Source organism: Salvelinus fontinalis, chromosome 26 (genome assembly GCF_029448725.1).
Source record: "Salvelinus fontinalis isolate EN_2023a chromosome 26, ASM2944872v1, whole genome shotgun sequence".
In the NCBI taxonomy this organism is placed as follows: Eukaryota; Metazoa; Chordata; class Actinopteri; order Salmoniformes; family Salmonidae; genus Salvelinus; species Salvelinus fontinalis.
In genome coordinates, this window is record NC_074690.1 from 32,110,200 (window position 1) to 32,122,957 (window position 12,758).

At 41.6% G+C, this 12,758-nt stretch overlaps 1 protein-coding gene across 1 annotated transcript; it reads left to right on the forward strand.

Moving 5' to 3' along the window:
* Positions 1-368: 368 nt before the first annotated feature.
* LOC129824123 (proteasome subunit alpha type-7) lies at positions 369-11,716 on the forward strand. Its single transcript, XM_055883488.1, has 7 exons — positions 369-578; positions 817-943; positions 2,812-2,936; positions 10,513-10,635; positions 10,872-10,991; positions 11,167-11,229; positions 11,337-11,716. Exons 1-7 carry the CDS (start codon positions 369-371, stop codon positions 11,430-11,432), a joined length of 864 nt encoding a protein of 287 aa, XP_055739463.1. The 3' UTR covers positions 11,433-11,716.
* Positions 11,717-12,758: the final 1,042 nt, after the last annotated feature.

The window sequence follows — 12,758 nt, forward strand, 5'->3', positions numbered from 1 at the left end:
TGTAATATATCTTCATGATATATATATATATATATATATCGAAATTATAAAAACATGTCAATGCATCGTATTGTTGTTTTGTGGTGTAAAATTAAGACTTATAAAAACAAAACGATGTTTTCAACCCCTGTCCAAAGGTGGAATCATCCAAACTCAACCCAAAGGCCACAGGGGAATGGAAAATAATATCCCCCGGAAAGGGTCCAAACAGCGCTGAAAACGTCCGTATTAAACCCTTATTATAGTCCCAAAACCACTTATGATAACAATGAAATGCTGTTGAGTTTTTAAAGAGTAAAATAAAATGTTGCAGAGGCATCTGTGAATTTATGAAAATTTTCTTGTTGAAATGCTCAAAATTGAAGCGCATGCGCCCTGTGATTACACTCTCACTCAACACTAGCTGGCAAACATTCGCTAGCGGAGTAGCTAGCAACACTTTTAAACATTTCAGTACATCTGTTTCGAGAAACATAATGGCAGCAAGATATGACAGGGCGATCACTGTGTTTTCTCCCGACGGTCACCTTTTTCAGGTGGAATATGCACAAGAGGCTGTGAAGAAAGGCTCCACTGCTGTAAGTTTATGAAGCTAAGCTAACGTAAGCTGTGTCATTTAGCTACTATGTAGGTAATGTATGATAAGATAGCTAGCTAACGTAACATTGTGATGCTGTTGGAGAAAGTTGCTAGCTAACTCAATTTAGCTAGCTATCATCTGTTGTTTAACGCAATATTTACTTGAATTTCAGTGAGATTACTTAGCTAGTGTCGAACTACTTAACTGTTTCATTTCCCCATTCATTCCTAATTTAGGTGGGCATCAGGGGCAAAGACATTGTTGTCCTTGGAGTTGAGAAGAAGTCTGTCGCCAAACTACAGGAGGAAAGAACAGTCCGCAAGATCTGCGCCCTAGACGAACATGTTTGCATGGCATTCGCAGGTATCTAACTAGCTAACTACATATTATTTAATTTGCATGTTATCTTGATCATCAGACGACATACCAAAGTAAGTACAGTTGAGGTCGGAAGTTTACATACACCTTAGCCAAATACATTTAAAAGCAGTTTTTCACAATTCCTGACATTTAATCCTAGTAAAAATTCCCTGTCTTAGGTCAGTTAGGATCACTTCTTTATTATAATAATGTAAAATGTCAGAATAGAGTGATTTATTTAAGCTTTTATTTATTTCGTCACATTACCAGTGGGTAAGAAGTTTACATACACTCAATTAGTATTTGGTAGCATTGCCTTTAAATTGTTTAACTTGGGTCAAACGTTTCGGGTAGCCTTCCACAAGCGTCCCGCAATAAATTGGGTGAATTTTGGCCCATTCCTCCTGACAGAGCTGGTGTAACTGAGTCAGGATTGTAGGCCTCCTTGCTCACACGCTTTTTCAGTTCTGCCCACACATTTTCTATAGGATTGAGGTCAGGGCTTTGTGATGGCCACTCCAATACCTTGACATTGTTGTCCTTAAGCCATTTTGCCACAACTTTGGAAGTATGCTTGGGGTCATTGCCCATTTGAAAGACCCATTTGCGACGACCAAGCTTAAACTTTGACTGATGTCTTAAGATGTTGCTTCAATATATCCACGATTTTCATTCCTCATGATGCCATCTATTTTGTGAAGTGCACCAGTCTCTCCTGAAGCAAAGCACCCCCACAACATGCTGCCACCCCCGTGCTTCACGGTTGGGATGGTGTTCTTCGGCTTGCAAGCCTCCCCCTTTTTCCTCCAGACATAACGATGGTCATTATGGCTAAACAGTTCTATTTTTGGTTCATCAGACCAGAGAACATTTCTCCAAAAAGTATGATATTTTTCCCCATGTGCAGTTGCAAACCGTAGTCTGGCTTTTTTATGTCACTTTTGGAGCAGTGGCTTCTACCTTGCTGAGTGGCCTTTCAGGTTATAGGACTCATTTTTCTGCGGATAAATACTTTTGTACCTGTTTCCTGAAGCATCTTCACAAGGTCCTTTGCTTTTGTTCTGGGATTGATTTCCACTTTTCACACCAAAGTACGTCCATCTCTAGGAGAGGGAACGCGTCTCCTTCCTGAGCGGTATGACGGCTGCGTGGTCCCATGGTGTTTATACTTGCGTACTATTGTTTGTACAGATGAACGTGCTACCTTAAGGCATTTGGAAATTGCTCCCAAGTATGAACCAGACTTGTGAAGGTCTACAATTTTCTTTCTGAGGTTTTGGCTGATTTCTTTTGATTTTCCCATGATGTCAAGCAAAGAGGCACTGAGTTTGAAGGTAGGCCTTGAAATACATCCACAGGTACACCTCCAATTGACTCAAATGATGTCAATTAGCCTATCAGAAGCTTCTAAAGCCATGACATAATTTTCTGGAATTTTCCAAGCTGTTTAAAGGCACAGTCAACTTAGTGTATGTGAACTTCTGACCCACTGGAATTGTGGTACAGTGAAGTAAAGTAATCTGTCTGTAAACAATTGTTGAAAAAATTACTTGTCATGCACAAAGTAGATGTCCTAACCAACTTGCCAAAACTATAGTTTGTTAACAAGAGATTTGTGGAGTGGTTGAAAAACGAGTTGTAATGACTCCAACCTAAGTGTATGTAAACTTCCGACTTCAACTGTAGCTAACATTGCCTAGCAAGAACAATTTGTGTAATGGCTGTTTCCAGAGGTAAAGCTTTGTCGAGGGAGTTTTTTTCTGCCATTTGTCTGGTTTCAATATTTTTTGGTTTGCTGTGGCTCATAGCCAAACCAGCTGAACGTTTCGCTGTTATTGTCTCTTATTTAACCAGTTGTCTGCCTCTGTCAGGTCTGACAGCAGATGCCCGCATTGTGATCAACAGAGCTCGGGTGGAGTGCCAGAGTCACAGGCTCACAGTGGAGGACCCAGTCACCGTTGAGTACATCACACGACACATCGCCACCCTGAAACAGGTACAATACACACCACCTCTAACTAACAACAGCCCCTAATGACTTGCTATTGCCATCCGTGACAGACACCACTCAACAATTAGACTTCACTAAAACAGGAAGTCACAGCCCTCCAATAGTCTCTCTCATATGTACACAAGCAAGAGATGGCTTGTATAAGACTTATATTTTAATGTGAGGGGAAGCAATTTGTCAGGCACCTGTAGCAGACCCACGTTTAAAAAGTCTGTTTAATAAGACTTCCCTGTGGATATTTTGTCAACGTCATTAAGACCAACCACCTGGACAACTGGCAGAGTAAGTTCAAGTTTATTCAACATTAGTGACACAGAGGGGACTTTCTGTGTTGGGTCAATGTGAGGATGTTGTCCAAGAGTGACCGCATCGGCGCTTGCAACCAGGGTTGGGTAGGTTACATTCGGAATGTAATCCTTTACAGTTACTATTGTTAGGTTCTAATTCTCAGAGTAAAAACTCAACGGACACTATGAAAGCTGAACCAAGTTTAATTCTTCCCAGAGGATCAATACAGCTGCATTGGACAAAACATGTTTCCACCACCACAAGTATATATACTCCAATTTAGATGCACTCCTCCTTCTCTCCAACCCTTACATCTTTTATGGTTCAACAGGAAGACGAAGTGATAGGGTAATAAACCGTTCCTTCTCCCTTAAGGTGACCTGACCTCAACCCCCTTGATGCCTAATCCAAAGCTCTCCACCCGTATCACCTATAGCAATCATGTGACTGCCTCCCCTCTACCCAGCACATTCCAAAGCCATCTGGCTCCTACAGATAACCATTCATTTCTGATGTAAAAATCAGTCTCTATCACTCCTCAGATACTATAGTATTACTTCTGATGTATCATGTCTCCTAGTATAATAATGTTCCAACTTTAACCCAGAATCTAACAGTCCCCTGTTTTGAACATTTAACTCCATACTGTTCAACATTACATACACTGGGAAATTACTTATAAATGGACAAACAATCATTAGTAAAACATGAACAAAAAATAAACATAATTAACATTCACAGTGAGGTTTACAAACTCAGAGACTTATGGCCTCTGTGTATGGTGTGATCATAGAACAATCTTATTTCCATTCCTCATAGAACACTGATTATAACGTGTCCCCTGGGTCTGTTGACTTGTCCCAGTTCAACGTTCTCCTTCTGGTTCCCAACAGAGTGATAGCACAACTTGCAAAGCAACGAGAAACACTAAACATAACAGTATTAACAATATGCAATAAATGCATATATGCATGAAAACCAAAGTCTGAGACCATGACAATTCCCACTCTCTCTTCACCTGACTCTATGCCTCCAGTATACTTTTCTGCTGGATTCCACAAAAATGAAAGCCCTAAAAGCCTCCTAATGCTTTCACCCAGTCTTCCCCTTACCGGCCCCAGGTTCTGAGAGGTGTTCCCAAGCCATGTCATTTTCACTTTGTTCCCAATCTCCTCCATTGCCACCTGATAGGCACCTCACCTGATAGGCAAGTGTGTATCCCTAATCAACGCTACATCTTCTTGAGTTAACTCAGCACTGTATAGACTTTCATATCAATGCCTCCAAAATGTTGTTTAGAGTACAATAATCCCACATCTATCCTTTTATATGATGCATTAACCAATAAAGCAGCTAACCCAACTATGTTTAAAGTAGCTCCCAGACCCAACCAATCTGCATGTCTACGGTGGAATCTAGTCTCTCTCTCTCTTTAGCTCCGCTTCCTTTGTCATGGCGTCTTCAAGCTCACCCATTATGCAGCTGGACCTCACTTCCTGTGAAAACTATGCACCTACTGAGAAGAGACCTGACGATTTTTACCGCTGCAGGTGCTGTAAGGAGTACTGTGTGTGGACCAGACCAATGCTGTCCCAACATCCCTGCCTGGTGTATCTTGATGTACAGTCAATCTCCAGAATTCAGCCCATGCCTCGGTTATCTCCTGCTCCTCATGTGCTGCATTCACCTGAGGATATACACACTGCAACGCAAGGGTCATTTCCTGACAACTTATGGGAAGATCACTAATTTGTGGCATTTGAATAACAGCCCCCGGCACTCCCATCAGTCTCCCAGCTACCTAGCCATTTGGCATAAGTCCTCATAAACTGATAACCAAACAATGCTAGTAATGTAACCCCTGCTACTCCTAACATGGCCCATGACTATAGCCTCCTCCAATTACTGTCCCTACAAATCAAATCAGACTTTATTTGCGACATGCGCCGAATACAACAAGTGTAGACTTTACCGTGAAATGCTTACTTACAAGCCCTTAACCAACAGTGCAGTTTAAGAAGAAGAAAGTATTTACCAAGTAGGCTAAAATAAAAAGTAATAATACAAAGTAACACAATAAGAAAAGCAATAACAAGCCTATATACAGGGGGCACTGGTACCGAGTCAGTGTGCAGGGGTACAGGCAACTGCTGTGAGAATAACTACTGCATGTAATCTGTCAAGTGTTTTCCGGCTGTTAGAAATTGGGAACGAGATTAATGAGTTGGAAGAATATCCAACCTAACGCCATGATCTGGGTTTGTGTAATGTTCAATTTAACTCCATAATAGTCCCTATATTGTGCACAGTTAGCGGTCATCCCTCTCCTATGAGCTATTTCCTGTAACAATATACATAGTCTCTGGGAATGATACCCCTCTATCACCACAACCTTAATTTATGAGCCCCCACAGATCTCCCCCGCAGTCACATTCCATCCCACTTAACAGCCCTATATAAACATTCTGTCTCAAACACAGGCCTCCTGTACTTCACCTCCTGCTGCAGATACATTTGCATATATCATTCCATCTAACCCATACAACACTAGTCACTACTCCTAATGCACTTCTACACAAACAAACTAAAACATTCTCAAATCAATTAGTCAACATACATCAGTTCCTCTGGAACAATGATCACTCTTATGTTCCACAAAACCTTAAAACACATTGACTTGAAAAGGAAAGAGAAGAAAAATACATTTATAGTAACTTCACACCACCCTTGATGCGACTAAAACTGTGGAAAGAACCGTCCATCCATTACTTTCTATACCCATGTGATGCTGGTCTCCATGCCCTCTCCTTCATTTTCATCATTGGGTGTTATTGCAAAACACAGACTATGAGCCTTGTATGCAATTAATTGTCCCATATCTTCCAGCCATCTATATGTATTGTGATTTAACATTAAAATTCTGATGACATGGTAAAACAAAAGAAAACAAAAAAAAGCCTTCACGGTTGACCCAAGCTATCATCCAGTGAGTTCTCTAACAACCTCCCTGTCGGAGGATACTTAGAGATAAGGTTTCTAGAGCCTCCCTAGGCCTAATACATTTTTGCAGTGCCCCCACCCCGCACCGTTTTAGAGCCCCTCTCTCTATCCGAATCATAACTAAAACATTTTATAAATTATCGAACCCAAATTCAGAATGACAGTCCTTAGTGCTTACTTTGAGTCTATGACTCGAATTCAAGTCTCTCAACCTAGCACACATCATCCCTGTTAGAATGTACGTTTATTAACTGAACTTTTTTACTGCCGGTAATAGCTCTTCTCATTACAGCCCGCATGTTTTCCTGTCGCTGGTGGCCTGGTAATGAAGGAGCGATATCTCAATGCATACTTAGTCTAAATTGTTCGCAGTGTGAAGACCCCCCCCCCCTCCCGGCACTTATCATTCTAGCATGTCTTCTTCAGATAGCGTTACAGTTCATCTTCCCAACGGCACATGTAACTCTTGCCTGTCACATTTGATGGCCCTTGATCATGTCCCGATTTTCAATATCCAAATAGATACATCATTTTCTCCCACGTACACGAGTCTCTCACCTGAGCCGTTATCTCTCTCCACACACGCGATCTCAGCATTCCTGCCGCCCGTACCCAGGTTTGGCTCAGACTCAGATAGAAGTGTTAAAAGTCGCTGTCGCATTGACCGCGTTTGTCGCTCTTTCTTCAGCCGGTTAGGGAGGGTTTTGAGGTTCACACACACTGTTTGTGGTCAAATTATTCCTACCATGCATTAAGACACGATCTGCTGTCACCTTCCATGATAACCTCGAGAGGAAAGAGCATAATAACATACTATTACTGTTGAAACCATTTTCAAAATGAGTTCATACTCATGTATTTTACTGGCGACCTCTCGGAAGAGTTACCAGATCAGGAAGTTAGCACCCTAACCCATCGAAGAATCCCACACTCCATTAGGCCCAATCTGGTGAAATTTGTATCGAAACAAAAACTAAATCAGCAATACACATATCACAATCCATTTGGAGTAACTGTCATCCCTTATTGACATATTTTTCCTTCTGAATGCAGACTGAACAAAATACATTTGTATATTTACCCAAAGACCAGGGCCCCAGGGAACTGGTCATTTTCCCTTCGAACACATGATTCACATTGAATCAAAAACAAAATGTTAAATCAAAAATAAACAAATTCGAATAACCAATCAACTTACATGTCTCTAGTATAATACTTTTCCGATTTTAACCCAGAGTCTAACACTATACTGAACAAAAATATAAATGCAACAATTGAAAATATTTTACTGAGTCACAGTTAATGTAAGGAAATCAGTCAATTGAAATAAATTCATTAGGCCCTAATCTATGGATATCACATGACTGGGAATACAGATCTGTTGGTCACAGATACCGTAATAAAGAATGTGGGGGCGTTGATCAGAAAACCAGTCAGTATCTGGTAACCACCATTTGCCTCATGCAGCGCGACACATATCCTTCGCATAGTGTTGATCAGACTGTTGATTGTGACCTGTGAAATGTTGTCCCACTCCTCTTCAACGGCTGTGCGAAATTGCTTGATATTGGAGGGATCTGGAACACGCTGTCGTACACGCCGATCCAGAGCATCCCAAAAATGCTTAATGGGTGACAGGCCTGGTTAGTACGCAGGCCATGGAAGAAGTGGGACATTTTCAGTTTCCAGGAATTGTATACAGATCTTTGCGACATGAGGCCGTGCATTACCATGCTGAAACATGAGGTGATGGCAGCGGATTAATGGCATGACAATGGGCCTCAGGATCTAGTCATGGTATCTCTGTGCATTCAAATTGCCATCGATAAAATGTGTTCGTTGTCCGTAGCTAATGCCTGACAAAACCATAACCCCACCGCTACCATGGGGCAGTCTGTTTACAAAGTTGACATCTGCACACTGCTCGCCCACACGACACCATACACGTGGTTTGCGGTTGTGAGGCCAGTTGGACGTACTGCCAAATTCTCTACAACGACATTGGTGGCTTATGGTAGTGAAATTATCATTAAATTCCATAGCAACAACTCTGGTGGACATCCCTACAGTCAGCATGCTAATTGCCCCCCCCCCTCAACTTGAGAAATCTGTGGTGTTGTGACAAAACTGCACATTTTAGTGGCCTTTTGTCCCCAGCCCGAGTTGCACCTGTGTAAAGATCATGCTGTTTCATCAGCTTCTTGATATGCCACACCTGCTAGGTAGATGGATTATCTCGGCAAAGGAGAAATGCTCACTAACAGGGATAGAAACTTGCGTTTTGCCCTGTTTGCTTCCGTTTTGGTTCTTAAACGGTTTACGTAACGAATATATTTTTATTTTATTTCACTAGGCAAGTCAGTTTAGGGGGCAGAACATATTTTTACCTTGTCAGCTCGGGGATTCAATCTAGCAACCTTTCAGTTACCGGCCCAAAGCTCTAACCACTAGGCTAACTGCCGCCCGTATGTTGATGCATTGGCCGGGAAAATAACCCTGGTCGCAAAAACAATGATTGATAAGCAGCTTAAACTTCTTAATTTCAACCATTATGGGGTTAAAATACAATACCGGTCATAAGTTTTAGAACACCTACTCATTCAAGGGTTTTTCTTTATTGTTGCTATTTTCTACATTGTAGAATAATAGTGAAGATATAAAAACTATGAAATAATACACATGGAATCATGTAGTAACCAAAAAGTGTTAAACAAAATATATTTTAAATTTAAGATTCTTCAAATAGCCACCCTTTGCCTTGATGACAGCTTTGCACACTTGGCATTCTCTCAACCAGCTTCACCTGGAATGCTTTTCCAACTGTTTTGAAGGAGTGCTGAGCACTTGTTGGCTGCTTTTCCTTCACTCTGCGGTCCAACTCATCCCAAACCATCTCAATTGGGTTGAGGTCGGGTGATTATGGAGGCCAGGTCATCTGATGCAGCACTCCATCACTCTCCTTCTTCATCAAATAGCTCTTACACAGCCTGGAGGTGTGTAGGGTCATTGTCCTGTTGAAAAACAAATGATAGCCCCACTAAGCCCAAACCAGATGTGTCGCTGCAGAATGCTGTGGTAGCCAGTCGCACCATTGCGACAGTCGCACCATTGGCAGACATACAGTAACTTGGACTGTAGCCTACAAAAAGCCCATTCCTGCTCTTTTCCCACGATTGTTATAGATATATATATTTTTTAAATGTATTTACCTAGGCAAGTCAGTTAAGAACAAATTCTTATTTACAATGACAGTCTACCCCGGCCGATGCTGGGCCAATTGTGCGTCGCCCAATGGGACTCACAATCACAGCCGGTTGTGATACAGCCTGGAATTTAACCAGGGTCTGTTGTGACGCCTCTAGCACTGAGATACAGTGCCTTAGACCGCTGCGCCACTTGGGAGCCCAACTATCCATCAAACACATTTGGTGTGTCATCATATTAGTCTCTGATTTGTGGTCAGACTGATTTGTGGTCAGACTCTTTCAGACATAACAAACTTAAACTTAAGCCTTTTTTCAATGCTGATTTGAATGTCATTAGGAAAATAAATGTAAAAATAAACAAACGAATTTAAAAGTAACTCTAGGCCTCCTGGGTGGCGCAGTGGTCTAGGGCACTGCATCGCAGCGCGATAGCTGCACCACCAGAAACTCTGGGTTCGCGCCCAGGCTCTGACGCAGCCGGCTGCGACCGGGAGGTCCGTGGGACGACGCACAATTGGCCTAGTGTCGTCCTGGTTGGGGAGGGTTTGGCCGGTAGGGATATCCTTGTCTCATCGCGCACCAGCGACTCCTGTGGCGGGCCGGGCGCAGTGCGCGCTAACTAAGGTAGCCATGTGCACGGTGTTTCCTCCGACACATTGGTGCGGCTGGCTTCCGGGTTGGAGGCGCTCTGTGTTAAGAAGCAGTGCGGCTTGGTTGGGTTGTGTTTCGGAGGACGCATGGCTTTCGACCTTCGTTTCTCCCGAGCCCGTACGGGAGTTGTAGCGATGAGACAAGATAGTAATTACTAACAGTTGGATACCACGAAATTGGGGGGAAAGGGGGTAAAATTTTAATAAAATAAAATAACTCGAAGTAATCATCTAGTTTTTCAAAAGTATATCTAATCTGATTACAATATTTTTGTTAGTTGTTTTGTAATCCGTTACTCCCCAAACCTGCATGCAAGGCTACCTTGTACCCAGTTTGGTAGAGTAAACTAGAGTCCATATGATACTTGACTGTTTGTTTATTTTCATAGAAAGCCAGATTTTTATATTTTTCTTTAGCGTTACACTCAGAGTAATGGACGAAGACCGTTTGGCATCTCGGCGTTGATCGTGGGTTTTGACTACGATGGGACCCCCAGGCTCTATCAGACTGACCCCTCAGGAACATACCATGCATGGAAGGTCAGGCAATCCACAAAAATACCTCACCTTTCTCCACAGATAAATATGTTTAACGCTTTTCATAGCCATGATGATTCTCTGAATTGTGTCGTTGCAAAAATTAGATTTTCTTGTCTTAATTGTGAGGTCTGTTTTTTAAATAAACGTTAGCTATTGAGCTGTATTTAAACCACACTTGGTATTTTATTGTTTTAAAAATACTCTGTTACTGATTTGTTACCCATCTCTTTGTTCAGGCAAATGCAATTGGCCGCAGTGCTAAGACAGTGAGGGAATTCCTGGAGAAGAACTACACAGATGAAGCCATCGCCACTGACAACGAGGCGATTAAGCTGGCAATCAAAGCCTTGCTTGAGGTGAGGTCAACCACTGTCATTTTTATGCTAAACTCCAAACCGACCCCTAACGCCTACTTCCTACTCCCCTAGGCACTTCTGTAGGTCTGAGACAGTTATATTTGTGTATTCAATATGGCCAAATCCATCCATAAATCCATTGTGTACATTTGACCTTTTTAACTATGTTTTACAGGTGGTTCAGTCTGGTGGGAAGAACATTGATCTCGCTGTGATCAGAAGAAACCAGCCACTGAAGGTAACCTCACCAAAGAGTTTGGTGGTCTAGTCCCAGTATTTGCTGCTTTACACATGTCTTTGTCTATGGATTAATTGTTTATTTTCTTTTGTTGTTGCTCCATGTAGTTATTGGAGTCCAAAGAAATTGAGACCCTGGTGGCTGAGATCGAGAAAGAGAAAGAAGATGAGGCAGAGAAGAAAAAGCAGAAGAAATCTACTTGAAGTCGTTACTCAACCACTGGCTTTCATTTAGCATTTGGGTAAAGGCAGCGTATTTGGTCGGTAAATATAGGAAAGTGTCAAGGTTTATAGGCCCAAATATAGCTTTCATGTCACATAAATATCCCACCGGCATTGCCATCAATGCATAGTTTATGTGGAAGTTGAGTTGTGTGGATCTCACCTCTGCCTTCTTTTAAGAACAGTATGCTATTTTTATTCATTGAACTTATTTGAAGTGAATGTTAATAGATCGACATACTTAATAAAGTCAACTTGTTTATGTACCTTTTTGTTTTTATTCATTCATTGGGTTATAGGGAGAGTTTATTTTCTTTTGATTCATGTTATCTTTGTTGTGTGTGTTGATGCTAAAATATGTCTGTAGTGAAGTCGAGCACCCAATCGCAGATAATATAAAAAATACTGTAGTAAAATGGAATCAGAACAGCATTATACCAACTATGTCAACAATCAACAATGCAACAGTATATATCACCCCCATGAATGGTTCAGCCCCCCCTCTTGGACCTATTTAGATATTGCGTGTGACTAACATATTTCAGTTAATTACTATAGCTTAAGCCTTGGTCCAATCAGTGTAATTTTGTACATGTCGGATCTCTGTGGCAGGACACATCATTCACCCATGTTTTGTCAATCGGGCTACTGCTGTCTGAGATGTCATGTGACTAATGGACAGACAGGGACAGATCCACAGTCCCTTCCCTGATTTCATCGTGGGGGATAATGAAGGCTTAGTTTGACATAGAGGGTCAATATGAAGAAATTACAATGTAATTTTATCTTCACTTCAGTATCCTACCCAGCAGTATACAAAAAGATCACTGTTATTCCTCACTACGGCAGAGGCAGTAGTAGACTCAACATCCATAACGGCAATGTTTCCATTTACCAGCATTCTTTAGGAATATCACTCATACAGCGAATGAAGAGTAGCCCAGGCCCTAGACAGACTGCTTCATGATGTGCTCATCTCTCACATAGTCATTTAAAAGGTAGTGCAGTTACAGTTGAAGTCGGAAGTTTACATACACTTAGGTTGGAGTCATTATAACTCGGTTTTCAACCACTCCAAAAAATTATTGTTGAGAAACTATAGTTTTGGCAAGTCGGTTAGGACATCTACTTTGTGCATGACACAAGTAATTTTCCCAACAATTGTTTACAGACCGATTATTTCACTTATAATTCATTGTATCACAATTTCAGTGGGTCAGAAGTTTACATACACTAAGTTGACTGCCTTTAAACAGCTTGGAAAATTCCAGACTATGTCATGGCTTTAGAAGCTTCTGATAGGCTAAT